At 46.4% G+C, this 26,848-nt stretch overlaps 1 protein-coding gene across 1 annotated transcript; it reads right to left on the reverse strand.

Moving 5' to 3' along the window:
- Positions 1 to 24,234: 24,234 nt before the first annotated feature.
- Positions 24,235 to 26,627, reverse strand: LOC134288698 (uncharacterized). The gene is made up of 3 exons (XM_062854333.1): positions 26,313 to 26,627; positions 25,193 to 26,265; positions 24,235 to 24,583 (listed from the first exon to the last, which is right to left on the reverse strand). Exons 1-3 carry the CDS (start codon positions 26,625 to 26,627, stop codon positions 24,235 to 24,237), a joined length of 1,737 nt encoding a protein of 578 aa, XP_062710317.1.
- Between the last annotated feature and the right edge of the window lie 221 nt (positions 26,628 to 26,848).

Below are 26,848 nucleotides of genomic sequence, written 5' to 3' on the forward strand. Positions count from 1 at the left end.
AGAACCCGGAAAATTCTGTAAAAAGAATCTAGGGTGGAATCAAAAAAGCATTTCCGGGACTGACGGAATGCCGAAAAATATCCCTTAAGGGATTCCAGACAGAAACACTCAAGATGGAAGGGTCAGAAGAGTTTTGGAGGGACTTCTGGTGGTTCCAAGGAGCTTCAAAGGGCGGTTTCAGGTATTTTCAGAGGCGTATGAAGGCTTTTCAGGAAATTTTATGAGGCTTCCGAAGGGATATCCGATGGATTGAAGGGATGCCACCTGAAATCTCCAGAAATACCAGGGAACGCCCATACAATGGGGTCTCCAGTTAGCCTAGTGGTTAAGGCTATGGATCGCCAATCCGGAGACGGCGGGTTCGATTCCCGTTCCAGTCGGAAAAATTTTCTCGACTCCCTGGGCATAGTGTATCACTGTACTCGCCACACAATGTACAAATCCATGCAATGGCAGGCAAAGAAAGCCCTTCAATTAATAACTGTGGAAGTGCTCAAAGAACACTAAGTTGAAGTGAGGCAGGCCCAGTTCCAGTGGGTACGTAGAGCCATAAAGAAGAAGAAGAAGAAGAAGAGCCCATACAAACATCCCTGGAACTCGTAAACTCTAAAACATCCCTGGAACTCGTATGAAAGTACTTGAAACCCTTTGGAACGTCATTGGCTTTTCTGGAACTCCCACTCACTGGAACACTTACGGAACGCCCTGAAATCAAAACACCGCTGGAAGGCTTTGAAACCTACTGGAACCCCTTGAATGTCCCTTGAATTCCTCGGAACATCCCATGAGATTCCTTTAAACCCCCTGGAACGCCCTCAGAATTCCCTGGAAGAACTCTGACACACTGACAACTACTGGAACGCCATAGAGATCAACTGGAACACCTCAGTAACGCCCCTGTAACACCCCTGAAATACCCAGGAATACCCCTGAAGTGCTTTTAACCCCTGGAACTACCCTGAATTTAATCGTAAACACCTTAAATCTCCTGGAGCGCTTCTGAAACTCCTTGAAAATCTCTGGAACACTATTGAAACCTTAGTGTAGAATTAGCCTATGTTAAAACACACGGTAATAAAAACTTTTGAAATCCCCTGGAACGCCTCTAAAACCTCTTGAAAACACCTGAAACGCTTCTGCAATTCCCTTGGAACACTCATGAATCCTCTGGAAACCCTTAGAAATCCCCTGGAACATCCCTGAAACCCCTTGAAAACTTCTGGAACGCCCCTGAAACTCCTTTGTTTCCAATCGTAACCCCCCATTTCTGGTGGATCTCTAGACATTCTTGACAGGTATTGGTTTTTAAAATATTGTGTTTATATTGACCGTTGAATCTTTTTGATATTGTTGATATGACCATTATTGATCATTTTTGGCAAATATTCAAAAAAATCTTGAATTTTCTTGAATTGACCTGAATGTAGGCCATCCAAAGGAGACTGATGCTCTATTACACCAGAGCACTACAAAAGTGAATTTAATTTGGGACAATAATTACAAGTTAAAATGGCACATGTAGCACAAAAATAAAACTTGTAACACAAGTAGGAAAGAGACAGATATAGTGAAGCGAATAAAACACGACAGGCTGCGGTGGGTAGGACACGTAGCTCGTACACTAGAGGAACGACAAGCTAAATCTATATTCAGCAGAGTACCAGAAAGGGTCCGTCGTTTTCGTGGTAGGTCGCGCATACGTTGGCTTTTTGCAATTCAGGAGGACCTAAGGAATCTAAATGTTCAGGGCAACTGGGAGCGATTGGTCCAGAACCGAGACCAGTGGAGGCGATAGCATCATTCGTCATAGACTCACCGATACCAGTTGTTGGCCATGCCATCATGCAAAGAGTAAGTAATATTCAGATCAGTATTTGACTTACCTACTCCACTTACACATCATTATCGAAAAGCACCTTGGGCCCTTCAATTTACCGATCCTTTTGGGATGCACTTAACTTAAAAGTAACTGCTAGATGACAACGTTCAATTGAGACCGAGTTTGAAACCTTTCATCTGATCTAATATTTCACCCCGGACGGTCCCCATCGACAACCAACTTTTTACCTCCGGCTAACCATCTCCACAAAGTAATTTTCTAAAATTTCACCACCCCAACCTCAATCGAGCACTATTTCAAGTCATGTCCGTCCACCTTATCTTTAGTAGGAGTTTTATTACCTTGCTGGCAGCTTCAAAACTTTTCCTTTTCGAAAAATGGTTTAATGTAGGCATGCACCACGCACACACACAGACACCTCCTTGCTTTGGAAAAATATTCCTTTGAGTTTCCACCCCAACCCCAGAGCTAGGAAATTTTTGAGAAGGAGCTCCAAGATGACAAAAGTTTTCTTTCCCTGGACGATCCGACCGACCGACCGGCATCTCACTCAAATACATAATCGCCGCACAACGCTCCGAGTGTCATAAGATATTGCAAACATTTTTCGCTTCGATCGAAGCGGGGGGTTGGGTACAGTGTGCGGTGCTTAGAAAAGAAGATGGAAAGGTGTAGATTTAAGATTCGAATTCGCATTTCGGTTCGAAAACAGTTTTCACCTCTGCTGGAGAAATGCTCTTAGGGGAGGGGATGAAGGAAGAATGTGGGCTGGTGTGAAAATGATTGACAGACAGCCATGGCAAACGACACGATGATGGTCACAATGTAATTGACATGGAAAAGGCGGAAACGTCTGGGATGGATAAGTACGATGTACGACAACCTTATGCGAGACGCTGCGATTATATTTTAGCGTAAAACGTTTCACATTATTGTAGCGTTAATTGAAGATTTAAAAGCAATAACTATGGATTACAGACAGGATTAAAGGCTGCGAATCGCGTGATTCAGTTGTTGAACAGGATCCATGGTGCAAAAGTTTAGAGGTAGTCATACTAGCTACCTGAGCTGCGACAACAAGATCATCATAGGAGACCTGTTAACACTCAGGTAGGCCATAAGGAAGAATTCAGACCGACAATTGGAGAGTTCAGCGCTTACCAGCTGACGGACGGCCCACGACTCATCGATTTCATCGCCTCCACGAATTTGACCATTCGTAGCACCTTTTTCCAACGACCACGTTCTGATTGACGGACGCCTCCTTTCCGACATTACCGACGTCAGGACCTATCGTGGCGCCAACATCGACTCCGACCACTATGTGATGGTGGCCAAACTGCGCCCAAAACGTTTCGTCATCTACTGTGTACCGGCGACTGCCACGGTACAATCTAGAGCGACTGAAGCAACCGGATGTCGCCTCAGCATACGCGCAGGATCTCGGGGCAGCAGCGGTGTCAGACGAGGGCGAGCTCGATGTGACCCCTCTAGAGAACTGCTGGTAAGGGCAGCAGGGACGAAAGTCCTGGGGCCTGACGCACCCCCCCGCTTGCGAGTCAGCCGCGTAGTCGCCGGCTAAGAATAGGACTACTAACCCCAATTCAAGGTGTCAAGCGACCCGTGCTGAGGAATGAGTGATCGAGGGGGTGAAAAAGATGCTCGATCTTTAACGGAGCCTGTGGGGTACCTGGGCACCCCCCACAGTAAGCTGTCCCTTACCGCGTTAATGCAGGGCTCTGGCGTGGTGGACATTCTTTCCCGTGCGACTCGTGGGATTAATCAAGCAATCAGAATTCAGGTGGAAGTAGTGGTGGGATCAACCCCTTCGCAAGAAGCGGGTTGATGAGATCTCCGACAAGGAGAAGTGAGGAGATAGGCGCTGGGAGTTGCGTACGCAGCTCAAGCGTGGGTGCTCCAGTCCACTTCCCGGCAAGCCAGCCGATGGAGGTTATGGACGGAGCGTGGTTGTTGAGGGCCGTCAACCGAGTATCCAAAGGACGGTCCGCAATAGCTTGGCAAAATCATCGACTTTGCGTCCACTAAGTCGAACATAAGCAAGGACCTGAAAACGGCCTTGCTTCGACTTAGGGCGTCGATCGACGATGCCAAGCAGGAGCACGCGGCACTCGCGTTGCTGACTGCTGCAACAGCGGAGCCTGCAAATGAGAAAGTGCCGAAGTTTACCCAAACGGAGGCCTTCTCCTTCGCAGGAAGTCCGAATAAGGCGGTAGCGACTGCTCGCGACAAACGGGGCAAGCAATCGCAGAAGCGGGCGAGGCAACCGTCAGGCGAGGAGCTGCCTGGCGGTGCCCGCAAGGCCAGGCGAATCATTACCCCGAAAGTCGGTAATAATGCCGGAAGGTCGGACCCCAGCCAGGGTTCCCAGAAAGCTGGGAAGGGTGGGCCTGAAACGGCTGGCCCGTCCCGGAACGATGAGTACAAGGGGTTGCGACCGCTAGTGGGCCCTCAACAGCCACAGAGTAGGGCGATCCAAGGGGAGGACCCCCCCTTGGACGAAGGTAGAGCGGAAGAGGAAGAAGAAGGAGAATCCGCAGGTAGTAGCGCAGGAAGCCAAGCCAAGGCGTAGGAGGACAGGTGCCAAACGCGAGAAAGGCGACGCGATCGTCATATCAAGACGGAATAGTCCAAGTACTCGGACGTCTTGAAGATGATGCGAAGCAACGCCAAGCTTGAGGGTCTTGGAGCAGACGTACGCAGTATTAGAAGTACTCGTACGGGCGAGATGATCCTGGAGCTGAAGCGCCAGAAAGAGCACAAGGGCGCCGCCTATAAGAGGCTGGCAGAAGAGGTCCATGGTGAGGGTGTGCAGGTGAGGGCTCTGACGCATGAGGCGACTCTGAAGGTGAAGGACATTGATGAGATCACCAAAGTGGAAGAGCTCGTCACGGCACTGCGGCAACAGTGCGATGTGCAGGTGGCCGCCGCAGCCGTTAAGCTACGGAAAGGGCCAGCAGGGACACAGATAGCTTTGGTTCAGCTACCTGTGGCGGACGTCAAAAAGTCCGTTAAAGTAGGGAGCATAAAGGTGGGTTGGTGTGTATGTCACCTGACATTCCACGAGCCACCAGAGGTTTGCTTCAGATGTCTGGAACCAGGACCAGTGAATCGAAATTCAACCATCGCGCAACAATAATGACAATGTTGCAACCTGTATTTGTTGCGACAATCCACCCAATGCGACATAAGAGTGTCCCAACTTGAAAATAATAGGATTAACATCGTACACCACGAGTTTTGAGATTTTTCAGCCTTGCATTGCGATTTTTGAACGGTAACTTCAAGTAGGTAAACACTGCAACTCTGCTGAAGATCTGTCATCAAACAGTTTCGACTTTGGGTTTGTAATAATTGATGATTCACGAGTTGAAAAGTACGCAACAAATTTAGCTTTTGTTTTGTCTGCAACAACATTTTTCGAGATCATGTCATTATCTGTTACCAGTAGGGATAAAGAGTAATCGTCGCGCCTTCTTTGTTGATTGTTTTGTGCTTCTTTTGTCTGACAATTCTCTTCGCTGACCAGGACACAAGTCGTGGGACTGTAAAGGCCCCGACAGGCGCAAACTGTGCAGGCGATGCGGCGCTGAAGGTCATAAGGCCCAAAGCTGCACGAGTCCGCCCATCTGCATGATCTGTACCGGGAAATCCTCGAACAACAGACATCCGATGGGTGGTCCAAGGTCCCGGCCTTCAAGAAAGCCGCAGTGAACAACAAATCACAGTGCAGGTAACGCAGCTGAACCTGAACCACTGTGATGCGGCTCAGCAACTGCTTTGTCAGGCGGTTTCTGAGTGGGAGACGGATATCGCCATCATATCGGACCCATACCGAGTACCCGCCGGCAACGGCAACTGGGTCGCGGATGGGACCAGAAAAATGGCGGCGATATGGACGACGGGTAAATACCCCATCCAGGAGATGGTGTCTGCTACCTATGAGGGCTTCGTGGTCGCCAAAGTAAACGGGGTCTTCTTCTGTAGCTGTTATGCGCCTCCGCGGTGGCCGATTGAGCAGTTAACGCAAATGCTGGACCGCTTAACGACCGTGCTAACAGGGCGAAGGCCGGTGTTAATAGCGGGTGACTTCAATGCCTGGGCCGTGGAATGGGGAAGCCGTTTCACGAACCAGCGGGGTCAGATCCTGCTAGAAACACTGGCCATCTTAGATGTCGACTTGGCTAATGTCGGTACCAAGAGTACCTTTAGTCGAAACGGAGCGGAGTCAATTATTGACGTGACCTTTTGTAGTCCTGGCCTAACAAGTAGTTCGAACTGGAGAGTAGATGATGACTACACTCACAGCGACCACAGGCGGTTCGCTACAGTATCGACTACAACAACAGCAGACAGCGGATAGAAGAAGAGGCGGCTAGGCCAAGGCCAAGCCCTCGCAGGTGGAAGACATCATACTTCGACGAAGGGGTATTTAGGGAGGCGCTCCGCCGTGAGCGAAACTTAATCGGTTTAGACGGCGACGAGCTGGTAGCGGTGCTCTCACGTGCGTGTGATGCGACCATGCCTAGGCGAGTCCACCCTAGAAATGGGGGGCCACTAGCTTACTGGTGGACCGACGCGATTGCGGACCTGCGCCGCGCCTGCCTACGGACTAGGCGGCGGATGCAGCGAGCACGATCAGAGGAAGAGCGAAACGAACGGCGGGTGGTGTTTGCCGCTGCAAAAGCCGCGCTTAAGACCGAGATAACAGCAAGCAAAAAGGCCTGCTTTGAGGGTCTCTGTCAGAGTGCCAATACGAACCCGTGGGGTGACGCCTGCAGGGTCGTTATGGCCAAGACGAGAGGTGTGATGGCTCCTACAGAGCAATCTCCAGAGATGTTGGAGGGGATCATTGGAGGACTTTTTCCGCGTCATGATCCTAGTCCTTGGCCTCCTTTCGTAGGACAGCCGGGGACTGGGGCTGGCGATGAGGAGAGGGTCACCGATGTGGAACTTTCGGGGATAGCTAAGTCCCTTAGCGTAGGTAAGGCCCCAGGTCCGGACGGAGTCCGAACCTGGCCTTAAAAGTAGCTATTGCAGAGGCTCCCGAGATGTTCAGGTCTGCTATGCAGAAATGCCTGGACGAGGGAGTTTTCCCAGAATCTTGGAAGAGGCAGAGCCTGGTACTATTGCCAAAGGCGGGGAAACCACCCGGAGACCCGTCGGCATATATACCAATAGGCTTGATTGACACGGTGGGGAAGGTGCTCGAAAAGATCATTTCAATAGAATGTTGAGTTTCACTGAGGGCGAAAATGGTCTTTCGAGTAACCAGTACGGCTTCCGGAAGGGGAAGTCCACCGTAGACGCTATCTTGTTGGTTACAAAAACCGCCGAGAAAGCACTCGAGCCTAAGAGGAGGGGAATTCGCTTTTGCGCAGTAGTGACTCTGGATGTTAGGAATGTGTTTAATAGCGCCAGCTGGTCTGCTATTGCCGATGCGCTCTTGCGTCTGGGGATACCGGAGTACCTGTACAAGATTCTCGGAAGTTACTTTCAGAATCGTGTACTAGTCTACGACACGGAGGTGGGTCGGAAGTGCTGTCACATAACCTCAGGAGTACGACGAGGTGTTGAGGTTAGAGTACCCAGTGGGAGTGGTGATTGTCGGATTTGCCGACGACATTACGCTCGAAGTCTACGGTGAAACGATCGAGGAGGTAAAGTTGACTACCAACCACTCGATCAAGGTTGTGGAGGCGTGGATGCGGTCCAGGAAACTGGAGCTGGCTCACCACAGAGGTGACGGTTGTTAACAACCTGAAGTCGGAGCAGCAGACGGAGATCAGTGTAGGAGAGTGTACTATCCTGTCAAAGCGCTCCGTCAAACACTTGGGCGTGATGATCGACGATAAGCTTACCTTCGGTAGCCACGTCGATTATGCCTGTAGAAGAGCCTCCACAGCTATTGCGGCACTGTCCCGGATGTTGTCCAATAGCTCTGCGGTGTACGCCAGTAAGCTTCTGGCTAGTGTTGCTATACGTCCATACTTAGGTATGGCGGCCCGGCGTGGGGCACCGCGCTAAGTACTAAATCCTACCGACGGAAGTTGGAAAGTGCTTACAGGCTTATGTGCCTGAGGGTTGCGAGCGCGTACCGTACCGTGTCACACGACGCTCTCTGCGTCATTACTGGTATGGTGCCTATCAGCATTCTTATCAGTGAGGACATGGAGTGCTTCGAAATGCGCGGCACAAGAGGCATACGCAGGACTGTCAGGATGGCCTCTATGGTCAAATGGCAGCGCGCGTGGGACAGTTTCACCAAAGGAAGGTGGACCCATAGGTTGATACCGAGGGTAGATAGTTGGATTAATAGGCGCCATGGGGAAGTTACATTCCACCTGACACAGGTCCTCACAGGTCATGGTTGCTTCCGACAGTATCTACACCGTTTCGGGCATGCGGATTATCCCTAATGCCCAGTGTGCAATGGTTTAGAGGAAACGGCGGAACACGTTTTGTTCGTGTGCCCGCGTTTTCGCACAATGCGTGACCGCATGCTTGCCACATGCGGGGAGGACACAAACCCGGACAACTTGGTCCAGACGATGTGTAGGGATGAGTTTGGCTGGAACGCCGTTTCAACGGCTATCACCCATATCGTCTGGGAGCTACAGAGGAGGTGGCGCGTGGACTCAGAGAGTGGCTAGTCCAAATGCAGTACAAGAGGTGGTCCAGGGGTTCGGAGTCGGCTTCGTAGGTCATACCGGTGCCCTGCGGTCGAGATCGACCCTTACAGCGATTATGTGGCCGCGGAGAGGAAGTCCCGGTAGCGGTGCTGTCGTGGCGTCAGTCAACTGGGTTGGATCTGAGCCCGCGGTTGGAAAGGGGTCCCTGGCAAGGGTCGGGGTAGGTGAGACCCTGCTGTCTGCAACCTACGGATGCATCTGATAGGGCCTGAAGGGTAGTGATACCCTTCCTTTGCGGGCAGGTCAGATCGGGTTGCATGTGGGCATCAGTTCTTGATGTCCGCTCAGCAGTAGGGCGCGGGCGGGGTTGACCCTGCCCGCCTTCCGAGGACAAAGGGAGTGGCGAGGACCACTCGGGAAACTGGCTAAGCGCCAGCATGCTACCGTGATGGACTCTCCAAAGCGAGTCATCGATGTTCGTTGCTGCAGGCTACGCAGCTAACCTTGTGGGTGCGATGTGCACTAGCCCCTCTCTGAAGCAATACCTTCTTGGTGGTTCCGGAGAGACGTAGGGTTTGGCGAGCATAGGAATGGTTTAGTGGGTACGAGGAGAGAGTAGTCCTGGCTTTTACTTTTGTTGTAGAAGACGGCCTCAGACCTACACTACCCTAACCTTCTGTTAGGGTGTCTGTTGAGCAGATTATCCCCCTATGGTTTAGAAGGGAAAAAAAAGAGGACTGCTGGTGAACAGTTAAAGCTGCCACCAACGACGCAGTCAAGGCCACCATCGGGGACGACGAAACGAATGGTTCGACGAGGAGAAGAACGCAGCACGGGCGGTAATGCTGCAGCAATGAACCCGGCAGAACATAATGCGTTACAAACAGAAACAGACACATCAGACCCGCCTCTCTCTAGGGAAAATGCACCGCCTGGAAGAAGCGGAGTGCGAAGATATGGAACAGCTGTGCCGTTCCCATGAAACACGGAAATTCTACCAGAAGGTCAACGCATCCCGTAATGGCTTCGTGCCGCGAATCAAAATATGGAAGAATAAGGATGGGGGCCTCTTGACGGACGAGCGTGAGCCGATTGAAAGGTGGAAGCAGCTCTTCGATGAACATCTGAATGGCGTGGAGATCGTAGGCACGGGTGACCACGACAACGGAGAAAACGACTACACCAACGCAGCAGAGGACGTAGATGAGCCAACATCCACGCTGAGGGAAGTTAAGGATGCCATTTACCAGCTCAAAATCAACAAAGCAGCTGCCGGGAAGGTGTCGCAGCTGAACTTAAGAATACAGTCAGGTCTTTTTTACGCGGTTTTCATTTACGCGGCCGCGTAAATGAAAACTCCATACAAAAAAAAATTCATCGTCTTATTTTTGCATGATTCGTCGAGAAATGGTGAGACTTTTTTTACGCGGTTTTTTGAATTTTGAACTGAGTTTTTTTTTACGCGGTACGTATCCCCCGCGTAAAAAAAAACCTGACTGTATATTCATGAGTCCCGATATTATTGTAAGCAAACTGGCTTCGAAATTAATGACAGAATTTGGCACAGGCGCCAACTTGTGACGTAGTAGGGGAGTGGCAAAGCTCTCCAAAATTAGACAAAATTCAACTTTTTTTCAGCTCAATACACTAGTTTTCATGTGAATATGCCTAAATAAGATGAACTGTGTCGATATTTTTCGGATATCATTGATTTTGGGAGTCTTCTTCCACCTTGCTCTGGATTCAGCAGTGCTTCCTCTTCCTTTTGTTGTAAAAAGCCGGTCATCATCGGGATGTTTGATGTCATCCGAAAGCGCGAGAGAAGCGCGAAATGAAGAGAAATGAACTCCATAATCATGAATTCCTTCTTCAGTGCTGCCACCAAAGGACGGTACTCGGACTCCGTTTGGACAACCATAACAATATCATCGACGTAGATCAGGAGATACATTTTGGACTTCTTTGCTTGCTTGACGCATAGGCAAGGATCAGCCGTTGAGCTTCGAAATCCCATCTTCCTGAAAATCCCTTCAATCTTGTGTTTCCAAACTCTCGCTGCTTGTTTAAGTCCATAGAGGCTTTTCCATATAGTCTGTACACGTCGTTGGGATTGTTGTTCTTGAAACCTGGAGGTTGTTTCATGTAGATCTCCTCCTGTAGCTTTCCGTATAGGTACGCTTGCCAGTGTTAAAACAGTTCGAAAAGTTGCTTGCTAGGTCAAAATCCGTCCCAAACTCTTGAGAAAATCCTTGGGCCACTAGTCTGGCTTTGCATCTTGCCACTTGACTGGTCTCATCATGCTTCCGCTTGTTGACCTATTTGCATCCAACTACCTTACAACCTGGAGGTAGTTCAGTGATCTTTTTTTTAACGTTTTTATCCATCAGAGGCCCTTCCGTGGATTCATCCGGAATCTTCTTAACTTGGTCATCAATCTCCAGAAATCTGACATCTCGGCTAATGCTAATTTCTCTGGCCTTGGTATTCAAAAATCTGTATGCCTTGCTTTCCGTCGCTTATTCAACAAATGTAAGCTTGACCGACTTCGATTCAAACTTCTTCCGCTTCTGTTGGGGCTTCCTAACATACGCACCAATCACATCCAAACACTATCTAATGGCTTAAATCCGGTTTCCTGTCGAACCATGCTTCAAACGGTGTAACGTCAGTAGAATTCGTTGGTAGCCGGTTCTGCAAATATGCCACCGTATTGACAGCCTCCTCCCAAATCTTCCTTGGTAGTCCAGCGTCCAACAGCATGCAAAGTCCCATATCATTCAGTCGTCTGATCTTTCCTTCGGCCACGCCGTTTTGCTGTGACCACCTTGATGCCTTCGTCAGCGTAGAATTTGCGGATTCTCTGACTCGTAAACTCACCTTCTCTGTCCGATCGGATGATTTTCGGCTTCTTTCCGAATTGGTTTTCTGTAAAACGTACATACTCACGAGTTCTGTCTTCTACTTCCGATTTCTCCTTAAAAAAATACACCATCGTGTAGCGGCTGTGATCGTTTATCATGGTTAGGTAATATCTACATCCGCCTGGAGTTATCGTCATCGAGCCGCTAACATCACCATGAACGATGTCCAGGATCTCCTTTAAAGTCTTCACAGCCACCAATGGAAACGCCGGTCGTGGTATCTTTCCCTCAATGCAACATTCACACGTCATCTGTATTCCGCAATTGCATCCCGGATGTTAAGTGCTTCCGTTAGATCTCACCTAGGGTACGCGGATCTCTGTGGCCGAGTCTATGGTGCCACAAGTGTCCTGGCAAGCTTCGTCACAGATATCAAATTTCCTTCCAGCTCAGGGGCGACTTCTGACTGATCTTGACTTCTTCACCGTTGCTGTCGACACATCGCATCACACAGTCCCCAACACCGCGCCGGCACGAATCGGTTTCCCATCTGCAGCAGAAATGACTGGTTGCACAGTACTGTCCAAACGCAGAAATGATCGTTGATCGTTGGTGATGCGGGAAGTCGCACTGGAAACCACAATCCAGGATTTCGATACATTATCGTGGCCTCGGACCATAAACGTAAACGCCTTGACCTCTTCATTTTCACGTACTGCCTTTGCCCTTTCTTTGTTTGGCATCTTCTTGAACCTTTCGTTGGAATTTTACTCGGACAAGTATGCTCTACAATCCTTCTTCCGAACTTGGTGACCTTGCATTCAACAGAAGAAGCAGGTTACTGCTTTTTAGCGCTTACCTCTGCCCCTCCGATCTTCAAAACCTGTTCGTTCAGTTCTGTTTTCTGTTTGGACTGCTTCTCTGTTTCGTCAACGAGCTTCACCTTCACCGTTTCTAGCATGAGTTCATCACTGCGAGCTTCTAAGGCCGTCGCCAAGGGGCAACCTTCAGGCATTCTTGCATCTGGAATCAGGATTTCTTCATAATCTCTGCCAGTGAAGAGAATTGTCAGACAAAAGAGGCACAAAACAATCAACAAAGAAGGTGCGACGATTACTCTTTATCCCTACTGGTAAAAGATAATGACATGATCTCGAAATTTTTTGTTGCAGACAAAACGGCAGCTGAATTTGTTGCGTACTTTTCAACTCGTGAATCATCAAATATTACTAACTCAAAGTCGAAACTGTTTGATGATAGAGCTTCACCAGAGTTGCAGTGTTTACCGACTCGAAATTACCGTTCGAAAATCGCAATGCAAGGCTTTAAAATCTCTAAACTCGTGGTGTACGATGTTAATCCCATTGTTTTCAAGTTGGGACAAACTTATGTCGCATGGGTTTGTTTGTCGCAACAAATACAAGTTGCGACATTGTCATTATTGTTGCGCGATGGCTGAATTTTGATTCCCTGCTCTGCAAGATGCGCTTCCATACTTTCTCCAGCGCGATAATTCTGGTTTGTGATCTGCTTCAAGAGAGCCACCTTTTGTTCTAGCGAAGCCTTGTTGTGATGCTCCTTCAACGCTACCCATGTCGCTTTCGCCGTCGTTTTGTCTTGAATGATGCAGTACTGGCTGTCCTCCAAAGTTAGCTGTATTGTAGTTAGTGCTTTCTCGTTCCCATTCATCCAAACTTCGGTTATCGGATTCGGTGCTGTCCCTGGGTCGACCAACTTCCATAGTTTGTCACGTCTCAGCAGCGCCTGAGTCACAAACGACCACGACTGACAGTTGGAATTGTTGAGCCGCAGGATTCTTCCCCACTCCATTACTGCTTCGCTTCTTGATTCTCACTTGAAATAAATCGCTCCGAATAGAATTTAATATTAAAAAGTCGTTATTCTCTGGGCCTACAACTGTAAATACTTCGTATTCTATCGCGGGGGAAATAGGCCAAGAAGATTCCGGTTGTGGTAATTTGCGTCTTGAGTAATCACTCGGCACGGCAATGTGTTTCGCCCAACAGATGCGGCTTACCTCTTCGATTGCCTGCTGCTCAATGAGTGACGACGAACCGGTGAACGTTGCTACATGCCCTGTGCACTGCTACCAACCCAATGAGGTACAGATACAGGTGGCGCAGATAAACATTGCGAACCACTAGTTGTCTCTTTTGTTCTACCGTTGATCTTATGCAACTCAATTAGTGACGTCACTAATTGAGTTGCATAAGATCAGCGGTAGAACAAAAGAGACAACTAGTGGTTCGCAATGTTTATCTGCGCCACCTGTATCTGTACCTCATTGCTACCAACCTAGTGAGCTAGAGGTGCCAACGTTGTGTAACGGCGTTACACACTGTCAGTCGAGAGGGGTATGAATATATTTATATTAAGGCACATATGCAAGACACCTTACATCCTTCCCCTTCTCTAAAGAAAAAAACCCGAATTAATCCACCTAGCGGTGATGGTGCCTTTCTCGTGCTTTAAAATATCCTTTCGACAAAACTTAAGCGACATGTGGATGACATTGACATAAATACAAAATGAAAACTGCTTAATCTACTCAATATGGATACATTTTATACTAGCATGACATCGGATATTCAGTCAATATAAGACAACGCAATGATCCAAAATTCAAACCAAACAAGTGTCATGCAGCCGCAAAATTTTGAAGCGTCATTCTAGATTTTCAGGTCATCATTTATGAGAACTTAGACCTATTCGTCACTGTTCATACCCAACGTTTATCAGGCCATCAAACAAAGCCACGATATGATTTATCACTTGAACGTTAGTTCTGCTACACAACAGTTAGTATATGTGATCTAAGGCTATTTTCTTGCTAACCGTTCATTAGGTTATCAAAAAATCTGCGATCTGATGTGTCGTATGGTATGGGTTTGGTTCATTTTTATATTTGGTAACTTCCGGTGGGATACCCGGAACTGATTCCATGACACTACCGGTTGTCCCAGATATGGTGATATGAATTTTATTGTTAGACATACTACACAAAATCGTTGTTTTAAAATATCCTTTAGAAAACAGAAGAACACCCGGTATGCAGGGATGGGAACACTCACTTGCAAAGAGTTACACTCACTTGATATTATCTCTGCTCAGAAGCATGCTATCAAAAAATAGTGTATGGAGTACTTTTAGCTTATAATTTTATCTAAAAGTTTGTCGAATAATGTGAGGGTCGCACATGCATAATAAAGCCGCGACAGAGCTATGAAGGCGACTCTCCACGTGGTGAGTGTAAATTACACTCACTCCGTGGAGAGTCGCTTTCGCAGCTTTGTCGGAGATTTGCTAAGCGTGTGCGACCCTTACACTGTTCGTCAAACTTTCAAATAAAACTACAAGGTAAAAGTGCTCCATACATTGATTTTATAGCATGCTTCTGAGCTTAGATATTATCAAGTGAATGTATCTGTATGTCAAGTGAGTGTTCCCATCCGTGCCGGTATGTAATGAATTGCTGATTCCAGGGTGTATTGAGCACTTATTCTGAAAAGTAATATAAGTTGTATTGGTTTTGTTTGCTATTTTGTACAGAAAATTTAATAATACGAGCTGTTGTGCAAATCCAGCTTTTTGGGGGTGACTGGGCCATGCAGTTGCAAGGAAATAAGCTTGAGAACCCTACAAATTTGAATTAAAACACCTGTAAGCGAGCGTTCATAGAATTTTATGCCCAATTCTGCGAAAAGTTTCAGAGATTATTGTAAGATTTAGTCAAAATCCAAAGGCACGCACAAGCTTACGTACCTAAATAATTTTAGCATTTGATGAAGAATACTTCTATCTTTTATTGAGGATGCTAGTTGAATATATTTAAGTGACAACGGATGATTTCTATTGCATCGCTGATGGATGACAATCAATGTGGTTCAATTTTTACGTTTATTTGTCTGTGAAGCTATTTTAAACGGATTTAACACTAATCAGTTGTGCGTAATTATCAATATATTCAATATTTTTGATAAGCCATCAATATTTTGTGAAATTGAACAATTTTGGTTGGTTTTTAATGTTTGGCCAATGTCACCCCCTAGAAGGGGTTAAATTGGGCCAATTTTAATTAAGCTACAACATCGTCAAAAAAAATTTTAGAGCATTTATACTAAACTAGTCCTGAGTTATACCTAAATGAACGAGTATACGAAATTTAAAGTTAATTTAGAGCTAAAATATTGTTGTAACGACTTATAAAAGGAAGGACTATGCAATTTTGGCCCAATGACACCCCCACTGATGGCACCACATCCATGGGTTAGATTAAAATTTACATTTTACTACCCGGATCCGGTTCCGGGTAACTACCGGTTGTACCAAATATGGTCTGACACTATTTTCTTGTTAACTGTTCATCGGGTTACCAAAAACGCTGCAAAATGATGTGTCGCATGCATGGTATGACAATTCCGGCGGGACACTCGGAACCGGTTTTGGAACACTACCAGTTGTTTCTAATGTGATCTAAGGCTACTTTCTTGCTAACCATTCATCAGGTTATCGTACGATTTGATGTGTCACATGCCTGGATTTGGATCACTTTTACATATGGCCACTTCCGGCCACTCAAAACCGATTCCGAAATATTTGCTGGCCGTTCATTAGGTAATCGAAAAAGCCGCTCTTTGATGTGACGCATATATGGGTTTGGTTCACTTTAAGATTTGACCATTTCGGCAGGATACTTAGATACAGTTCCGGAACATTACCGGTTCAGATATGGTCTGAGACTATTTTCCTGCTTATTGTTCATCAGGTTATCGAAAATGCCGTGGTTTGATGTGTCGCATGCATGAGTTTGAATCACTTTTCTATTTGGCCTCTTCCGGCGGGACACACAGAACCGGTTCCGGAACACTACCGGTTCAGATATAGTCTGAAACTATTTTCCTGCTTACCGCTCATCAGATTATCGAAAATTCCGTGGATCGATGTGTCGCATGCATGGGTTTGATTCACTTTTATATTTGGCCACTTCCGGCGGGACGTTCGGAACCGGTTCCGGAACACTACCAGTTCAGATATGGTCTGAGACTATTTTCCTGCTTACCGCTCATCGGGTTATCGAAAATGCCGTGGTTTGATGTGTCGCATGCATGAGTTTGGTTCATTTTTATATTTGGCCACTTCCGGCGGGACACCCAGAACCGGTTCCGGAACACTACTGGTTCAGAAATGGTCTGAGACTATTAACCTGCTTACCGTTCATCAGATTATCGAAAATGCCGTGATTTGATGTGTCGCATGCATGGGTTTGTTCCATTTTTATATTTGGCCACTTCCGGCGGGATGTCCGGAACCGGTTCCGGAGCATTACCGATTCAGATATGGTCTGAGACTATTTTCATACTTACCGCTCATCAGGTTATTGAAAATTCCGTGGTTTGATGTGTCGCATGCATGGGTTTGTTTCACTTTTTTATTTGGCCACTTCCGGCGGGATGTCCGGAACCGGTTCCGGAACATTACCGGTTCAGATATAATCAGAGACAATTTTCCTGCTTACAGCTCATCAGGTTATCGAAAATGCCGCGGTTTGATGTGTCGCATGCATGGGTTTGTTGCATTTTCATATCTGGCCGCATACTGGGGTACCGTTCCGGAACACCTAAATGGCCATATCTCCGGAACGGCTGGACCGATCCGAACCATTTTCAATAGGAAACAATGGGACCAGATTCCGCGTCGAATGAACCGTCGGTCATTAAAATCGGTTGAGGTTTACTGCCAAAAAGTGATGTGAGTTTTTTTGTACACACACATACACACACACACACACACACATACACACACACACATACACACACAGACATCACCTCAATTCGTCGAGCTGAGTTGATTGGTATATGTGACTTGACCCTCCAGGCCTTCTATCAAAAAGTCATTTTTGGAGTGAACATATAGCCTTTCCGGTACACTTAGTGTACGAGAAAGGCAAAAAATACGTTTATTTTTTTATCATCCCCCCCCCCCCTTGATGAGTCAACGAGCAAAGTGACAAAAGAAGAAAATGAGATTTGTTCCGGCCTTACTGTTTAAATGATTTTTCAATTGAGAAAGTAATCAATTTCCGACTTTCCTCATCGGTATCAACAATGATAAATGAAAACACTTTTCAAAAGTTTAACAAGAAATTTATTCGACAAGCATTGACTCCTTAACAAAATAGTTTAACAAAACATTTGTCTGCATCTTATTAAGCTGATGTATCGATATGCATATGCTCCTGAACAATGTGCTTTGCTTTTCCCTTGTCAAATAAACGTCTTCAGCTCGTTTGACTCGGAACTTTATTCGGATAATGGGATAAATCATGGCTAAAACTGTTTAGACAACCAAGTTATTAAAGAACCAATATTTTAAACGAATCACATAACATAAAACAGAATAGAATTATGTAGCTTATCATTGAGTGCCAAGAGACGTAACCAACGTGAAAATGAGGCATTAATTTATTATTATTAGTCTGTAACAATCCGCAGCAGTTCGATTGTACGAGACGCTTGGATCGATGCATTTGACATTTCAGTAATATCGTGTTTACTGAATATTATTCCCACATACACCTAGATAACCAATCAGTATTCAGAAATCGACACATTATCCCTACACACAAGTATCCCTAAACATCCTTATGCACTTTTTTTTGAACATAACATCAAGATTCCATGACAAAAGCATAAATTAAAAAATTGCCTTACGGATCTTCGACTGAGCATGAGTAGATTATTTGAACAAATGTTGTAAATGCACCATGTCCAAGACCATACCTCACCGCATAGTGTCATACATTTTTAAAGATCGATATCTAATAATAAAAATAAAAACATATTCATATCGCAATAAGTTCGTCTGGAAACAATATCTTCAATAAGGACCAATACTTCTTGGCCGCATTCGATTCAAGTTTTCTCTCCGTGCGATAAAAATACTGACAGCGAAATCAGAATGGAAAACACGTGTTTTGGGCTGAACAGCTGTTGAAGTATAAGGCGTTGTTCAGTTGATTACCACGTGCTGTGCTAATTCTCCACTGCTGAATACAAGTTCAGGAGTGATCATTATTGAGTCATGGGAAGATTATGTTTTGCTTTGGGTGCTGCATCTCACCATCTCTAGGATGGCGTTAATAGGAAGGCATGCGGCTGGCAAACGATAGGTCTCGAGTTCTAATCCGGATTTAGATAATTTTATATGTAATTTCATGATAGGTGTTCTCAACATGAGAGCAAATTACTCTCGCGAGAATTCAACATTTTTGCATTTTATTTATTTTCAGTCATTTTTGCAAAGCTTAATAACAACTTTCCTGTACATTTGTAAACGCTTTGAACAACAAAAATTTAAGTTGGAGCACAACATGATCCTTTATAACTTCTCCAAATTTGTGTGAATAAAACCCGAACATAGGCTGTACGTGAAAATAATTCAACTGTTATTCAACATTATGCTGAATTTATTCGTCATAATGGTGCCTATTAAATGAGTGATTGTTAGTTGGGAAGTCACCCTTGCTATCAATCTTTATATAAGCATTTTAATTAGCTAACCTGCACATGTTCACGTATTTAATAAACACCTTAAAAACATTAGTTAAGTTTTCATTCACCAATGTGATGCACAAATTATATTAATTATAAAAACAAATATTTCCGTGTATACTATTTATTCGAGCGCTTTGACCGATGTCTGAATTCGAGCACCCCTAACCCGATCGGCACGATCGGCATCCCTGAAACGCTGACGGTTTAACTTTAACATCTAACTGTACACACACCAGTGTACGTGCTGACAACTATAGTGGTTTCGCAGCGCGATGTCACGAACACTAATGCAAATCTACTGGTTGAAAATATGCCCATTTGATTTTGTTGGGAACAGCTGATATTAGTTTGCTGTATTCAACCAGTGACTCAAGTGGTGTTCGTATAATGCAGCGAGTACGTACACGCAACACTACTAAAAGCAGAAACCTCTATGGTTGCTGACAATTGAACCACACACACCTCAATGAGCAGATTGCCGGGTAAACATTTTGTTGCCATCAAGAAAATTGTATCCTGATGAAAACAACGCACTCATGCAACGAACCTCCAGAAACATCTACCAGATTCTTGACAGCTCCACTATTTTCACTCTGCTGCCTACCGATTCGAAGAAAAACGGGAGTGAAACTCTCGCCGTAAGCGTTTCGTAGTAGGCATTGGCGTTTTTTTCGAAACGGATCACATATTTTATCAGTTTTCTCCCTCGCTCATTTTTTTATTTGGGTTACACTTATGATTTTGGGTTGTTTACTTTACACATGTTTTCGCATGTGGTTTTCGTTACCACTTCAGCGGCGCCTCGAAGGTCTTTGGAGGTGGTTTTCTTTACGCACCCTATTTTGCTTGTGGTTTTCGTTACCACTTCGCGATCGCCTCGAAGGTCTTCGGAGGTGGTTTTCTTTACGCACCTTTACGATTATACAACTTGTTTTTAAACGTGTTCCTCTACACTTCATTTTACTTCACTGTGGTTTTCGCTACGCATTACTGTTTCAATATTTTTTACACCGATTCTTTTCAACATTCAACACATTCCCGTACCGAGTGATTACGGACCAAAAAATATCTGGCAGGATCGCCAATGTAAATACTTCGTATTCTATCGCGGGGGAAATAGGCCAAGAAGATTCCGGTTGTGGTAATTTGCGTCTTGAGTACTCACTCGGCACGGCAATGTGTTTCGCCCAACAGATGCGACTTACCTCTTCGATTGCCTGCTGCTCAATGAGTGACGACGAACCGATGAACGTTGCTACATGCCCTGTGCACTGCTACCAACCTAGTGAGCTAGAGGTGCCAACGTTGTGTAACGGCGTTACACACTGTCAGTCGAGAGGGGTATGAATATATTTATATTAAGGCACATATGCAAGACACCTTACAACAACCTGACAGAGTTGCGTAGCTAGCGCGAATACAAACACGTCTTATCTCAAAATTAATTAACAACAGGGAATGAAAACTTTAATTAAACTGCGCGACAAAATTTTACAAAAATTGGTGTTATGGGATGATAAAAAAAGAACAGGGGTTTGGGACCCTAAAAGTGTCATAGTGAAAGAATTTTTGAAAAATATTGGACCGGGTCTTCACAGTTTAAAACCGAAGTTTGTATGGAGAATTTGGGGTGTTCAATTGATATGTGCATTGGAACAAGCCGTGCATATTTTTAGGCGTTTTCGGTATTTGGGTTAGTTTCGTTATTGTCTAACGCCTAAATATATGCACAGCGCGTTTTAATGCACGTATCAATTGAACACCCCAAGTTCTCCATACAAACTTCGGTTTTGAACTGTGAAGGCCCGGTCCAATATTTTTCAAAAATTCTTTCACTATAACACTTCTAGAGTCCCAAACCCCTGTTCTTTTTTTTTTCATCTCATAACAAAATTTAGTGTTGAACGGTGTTATTCAACATAATAAGGTTACTATGTACACCTCGCTACGCCTATGATGGCACGTTATTGACCCCGTTGCTTCTCACGTCAACTCCAGTCATACCACAATTATGTATCACTCTGTCACAATTATTAGTCAGTCAGTTTACCATTTAAATCAAATAGAAATGACCCATAATTGTGGCTGTGACTGTGACTGTGCTATGACTGAACGTCGCAATTTGGCGCGTATGGAAAATGTCAAGAATTGCAAGCAATACATCCATGATTCAAACCAAACATTCATCAATTATATTTGAACTATGTATGAACTATATCTCCAACTTTTCCCTAATTTGAGAATCAATATTTTTAATACTTTCAATTTACCTCTGCTGTTCCAATAACAACTAGATATTCTCTTCCGCCGACAAACGCCGAAATGTTGCAGTAATTATACCTGCAACGGATGTTCTAACAAGCGCGCGCCCACCAGTTTATCATCCCACATTTACTGGGAAAAAGGGTACGGACGAACCATTTTCAGACCTCCCTCCGGTCTGTGTTCGATAAATTTTCGCTTTTATTAGCTCGTTAATTGCTTACAAATGAATTGGAAACGGCATAAATTGTGTTCCCGAATGCTGAACCGTCGGCGCTGCCCGACTCGGCTGGCTGGGTTTGGGGCGGGCCACTGTTATAAACCTCACCACACCGACCACCGCGCGCCGCCGGAAATGGCAGTGATAATGATGGCAACAACCGGTCCGGCACAAGACCCAGTGAGCAGCTGTGCTCAGCTGCGTGGCGGCTGCAGGGTAGTGGCCGATATTTGCGACCTCACCACCCCCATAGGCAGGCGGGAACGGCACACGCTTTGGCGGTTGTGGTAACCGCGGGCATTCTGGGAGTCTATCAAAAAGCAATAACTTTGCTTCAGAAGGGGGTGGTCGAAAGTTTTTAATTAGCCTCGAAATACACGGGTAAGGTGGTCTAGCAGGGTAAATAGAAACAGCAGTGGAAGCGGTTGAGTGTTTTTCTATTTAAGTAACTTAAATCAATACCGTTGGGCAACAATTGTTTACCGGGAAGTCCTGATGTTTGGAATTACCGTGGTAAACTGAGTCAAAAAACTTTGAATTTCTCTTTTGCTTGAGTTTGAGCTTATTCTTGTCGATGAGCTTGATGGACAGCTCGCAGATGTGACTTTAGTATTGCCAGGTCTCGTCCGTTTTGGTTACAGCCCTAATAGCGTCCACCGTCGATCGACCCTTCCGGATGCCGAACTGGATATCCGTGATACCAGAGGCATCTGGCTTCTCGGTATAGACCTAGCTGCCTGGCAGAGATTTTCGAAGCATGCCTGATTACGCGCCCTAATATCTTTGTTCAGTGCCAGTTTAGCCGCTCTGTAGGCCTCACTTCGGTCCATTCTACCCTCATTGGTGCGAGCTCCTCCTTCTAGCTCTTAAGCAGGATGTGCGGAGTTCAGCGATATCTGGACACCACCAGTTTACCGATTTGCGTTCATTTCTGTGGGGATCGCCTTGGCATTGCGCCGTCACATGCACGGCTTAGGGTTCCAACTAGATCATCGCTTAATAGATCGTCGGTGTTACCCACCATAAGCAATCGCTCCACAAATGTCGGCTTATCGAAGCGCATGGTCAGCAATCCCCGATGACAGTCGATGACCTTCGGCTGTGACGGCCTTCCTTCGTGTTCCACCCTGTATCGAATCGCCAGATGGTCACTGTGCTGTGCGTGTATCTATCGTCGACTCTCCAGTCCGAGCTAGGGTTTAGAACCGGGCACCAGAAAGTCACGTCAATGATGGACTCTGCACCGTTCCTACTGGAGTTTTTTTTGCCGCTCCCATTCGCGACATCTACGTTCAGTCTAGCCATAACTTAGAGTAGAGCACAGCCTTTCGCGTTAGTCAAATGGTTACTTCACTCAACCGCCCAGACGTTGAAATCTCCACCGATAACCACGGGACTCAATCCCACCAGTGCGTTTGATAGCGAGTCCGGCATAGACGAGAACTGGTCTATCGGCCATCTGGGAAGGGCATTACACCCCGGGGTAGTACACCCCGTTGATCTTCACTATTGAATCCCTCGTGCGACATGGAAATCAATTCTTGGATCAGAAAACGATCGGTTGTACAGATCACCGCTAGCATGGCCTTATCCGCTACCCAGTTCCCGTTATCGGGAGGGATATGGTATGGGTCTGATAGTAGGGTGGTGTCCCAAGTAACCAAAAGTTCCGCTTCCCATGACAAAATGCACTTTCAAGTTCCGCGAAGTTCAGATAAAGTTCCAAATGGAACTTTCTGGCTGCTTAAGAGGCTAAAGATAAGCCTGGCTGAAACTTCGGTCACAAGTTCCGGCAAGGCTCATTGGGAGGATAACGTGCCTCTGGAGCCGGCCTTCTGAAGGCTCATTGTTAGCCTCTTAAGCAGCCAGAAAGTTCCATTCGGAACTTTATCTGAACTTCGCTGAACTTTAAAGCTGCTTAAGATGCTACTCGGAACTTTCAAGTTCAGTTCAGTAGCATTGTGTTTCAATGAAGATTAAATTTATTTCTTTTACAGTAAACAACTGTTAAGCGTACACGAATAAAAGACAAATATGAATTTATCAAACCAATGAATACAAGGTTTGAGCAAAAAAAAAAGGGCACCCATCAGATTCGAACGGATAGTCGCTGCGTGAGAACCCTACGCTCTACCACAGAACTACAGTTGCGGTAGAGTGAACAGCAGCTTAAGCCTGACTTGAATCGATTTTTTTGTCGACAGCTAGTTTTGCACATTTGTACAGTAGTGAAGTTAGCTCGACTTTGTCAAGTGTCTTCAGCAGCGCAGCGGTAAGTCGGCAGGCTATCACGCAGGAGGATCCAGTTCAAATCTACATAGCAGCGACATGTGTGAAAATAAAATTATCAGAAACTATTTCCAAACATGAATCACAAACCCACCAACAGGGTTGTGATTCTGGAAAACACGTTTTTTTTCTGCATGAATTTTGTCAAAGTTCTGCCAGAAGCTGCTTAGAAGGCTATCCAGCGTGTTTATGTGAACTTTCAAGTTTCAAAATTACTTAAAAATGAAGCTGCTTAGAAGGCTAATGAGCAACCTCGAACGAGCTGCTTAGCTTATAAAGTACCCTTTTATCTGAACTTTTGGTTACTTGGGGTCTGTACTTGAATCCGAGACTGACTGCCACAGCAACTGTTGTGCGGCTTTACAGTGGTTCAAGTTTAGTCCACCCGTCGAGTGACGCTTGTTCAACGTCCAAATCAGGCAGTTTTGTGCCGAGTTGCACTCCCTGGCGTTGTGGCTCTCCACTTCATGCAGAGATTGCTCCTGTCGGGACCTTTACATTTCCACGACCTATGTCCTTGCTCAAAACACTTGAAGCACTACCAGCCTACTCTGATCTTGCCGATTGCAGTTGCTTTGTTGTTCACCTCCTCTACGGGGAGCTCGATCGTAGTGATCTGCGTGCCTGCTGGACCCTTTCGCAGGTGGATCGATGCACTTGGTGCATCTACCTCGCACTGCTGTTTAAGTGCGGCTGCAAGCTTTTCTGGGTCGGTGATCTCGTCCAGGTTTTTGCACTGGAGAGTCGCCTTCACCGTTAGGGCTCCCACCTGCACTTTTGCCACCAGCACTTTTTCGTCTAATATCAGCTTATGCCTGGTAGAAGGTCGGTCGTCTCCTTCTTCAGTATCATCTCTCCAGTCCTGGTGCGCCGGATGCTTTTTACATCTGAGCCCAGCGGCGAGAGACGATTTTTGCCTTGCATGGTTGTTGGATTTGGTCCAACGGGAAATTTCCAAAATTATTATTCTCCGGTACGGAAATGAATCAAACACGCGTTCCGTTGTGTGTGGAGAATATAATTTTCGTTTAGTTTCCCTTTGTGTTCTCGATGTTTCGAGGTCGAGTTTTAGCAGTAAGTCCGGTTTTGGTAGTATAGGTTGCTCTGGGAGTAGCACAGAGAGAGCCAGATTCAGCACAATCTAGGTTACGGTTATCAATTTGGGTGTAAATAGTAGATTTTAAGGTAGTTTCAACTTTCACTAGGTTTAAGTTCAATTTAGAAAGTATTAACATAAGTTTTAAGTATAATTTAGAATACAAATTGCACTTGCACATTATCGTGGAGTTCAGTTTACATTTGTGTTTTCCTTCTGTCCTGACTCACCTGGTGACAGGTCGAATACCTGGTCACTCCAACGTCATTTGGTTCTGTCATGCCCCGTTCTTGCATGCGGGATTGCGCGCAAGGTAGAGGCTAGGGTGATAGATGCGCGCGCTGGCCCAATGGAATAGGCCAACAGTCCCCCAGGGTACGCCAACTTCCGGTTGGCTTACTGCTCCACGCGCTGGACATCTAGAACCGCCATCTTTGCTGTGGGACGCTCGTAGATTCCGGTGGTTGTCTGCACGGTCGCTGATCGCGTGTGACCGTCTCGGCTGGGTGTCGTTGCGATGACCCTTTCTTTTGACCAACAGTTCCGTGGTGTCCTCGGATCGACGATGATGACGACATCTCCAGTAGCGATAGGTTTTACAGGCTGGAACCACTTCGATCGGCGGGTGATCTCTGGAAGGTAGTCGGCTACCCAACGTTTCCAATACCTGTTTGCCAGGATCTGTGAAGTGGTCATGTTCTGCTGCAGAGTACGGGCACTGTCATCCAAGTTGACCAGCGGTTTCGAGCCACAGGATGAACCGAGCAGGAAGTGGTTTGGGGTGAGGGCTGGGGCGGAATCGTTGTCTAGCGGAACGTGCGTAAGAGGCCGAGAGTTTACGACGTTTTCAACCTCGGCGAGCAGATTTCGCAGGACTTCGTCTGTGAGCGTCTTTGTAGAACAGATTGCCATAAGATTGCTTTTTACGGTACGTATTAGCCGCTCCCAGCTACCGCCCATGTGCGGTGCTAGTGGAGGATTGAATACCCACTCGGTCTCCTCAGTCGTAAACTCTCGCATCATTTCGTCGTAGTTGATCACAGTTTGAAGTCTCTGGAGTTCCCGGTTCGCCCCGACGAAATTTGTACCGCGATCGCTGTAGATCTTGCGAGGCTGACCACGACGAGCGACGAAATTCCGGATCGCCATGATGCAAGAGTCGGTGCTGAGTGAGTTGACGAGCTCGATATGTATCGCTCGGGTGGTCAAGCATGTCGCCAACATTCCCCAGCGCTTCTCGTGCCGTCTGCCAACAACAACTTCGATAGGACCGAAGTAATCGATGCCAACGTGCGTGAATGGCCTTGAAAATGCTTCTAGGCGGCCGGGAGGTAGATCGGCCATAACTGGAATGTTCGGCACAGCCCGTTCATTTTTGCATCGCTGGCAGTTCCGGCGAACTTGGGCGTAGCATGTCCGCAGACGAGCGATCTGGTACTTTTGGCGCAGCTCGTTGATCACTGTTTCGTGATTCTGATGGTGGTATCGGTTGTGGTAGTGGTGAACTATCAGGGTGGTACCACATGGTTTCTTGGGAGGATGATGGGACTTTTGGCATCCTCGGTTGCGTACTGACACGCGGCAATCCGTGTCCTCATTCGCATAATCCCGCGGTCGTCAATCCACGGAAGGAGCTTGTGTAACGCATTGGATTTGGGGAGCAGCTCAGTGGTTTGTAGAGTGTGGAGTTCTCGCGAGTACTCGTCTTGCTGTGCGATATGTATCAGCCGAGATTCAGCGGCGAGGAGTTCTCCGTTCGTGAAAGGGCCAATGTAACTCGGCTTGTGTTGCGATTTGAGACGGCAGTTAGCAACAAAGCGTAGTACTCGTGCCATGCCGTGCTGCAACCGTTTCCAGGAGGAGAAGTTTTGTACGACGATGATCGGCTCCGGCGGGGTGTAGTGAGCCAGCAAGCTCGTCAGTGGCTCGGCATTCGTTGGCTCATGGCGGACGGAAGATGTCGCCCAGGTAACCAAAAGTTCAGATAAAAGGGTACTTTATAAGCTAAGCAGCTTGTTCGAGGTTGCTCATTAGCCTTCTAAGCAGCTTCATTTTT

The sequence above is a fragment of the Aedes albopictus genome, chromosome 1 (genome assembly GCF_035046485.1).
Source record: "Aedes albopictus strain Foshan chromosome 1, AalbF5, whole genome shotgun sequence".
NCBI lineage: Eukaryota > Metazoa > Arthropoda > Insecta > Diptera > Culicidae > Aedes > Aedes albopictus.

Coding starts and splice junctions, on each gene's coding strand:
- LOC134288698 (XM_062854333.1), bottom strand. CDS start 26,627: ATGGCACGAGTACTACGCTTTGTTGCTAACTGCCGTCTCAAATCGCAA. Junction 26,266..26,312: donor TCCTCCCAAGAAACCATGTG/GTACCACCCTGA, acceptor TACCACCATCAG/AATCACGAAACAGTGATCAA. Junction 24,584..25,192: donor GATGTCCAGCGCGTGGAGCA/GTAAGCCAACCG, acceptor CGCTGGGCTCAG/ATGTAAAAAGCATCCGGCGC.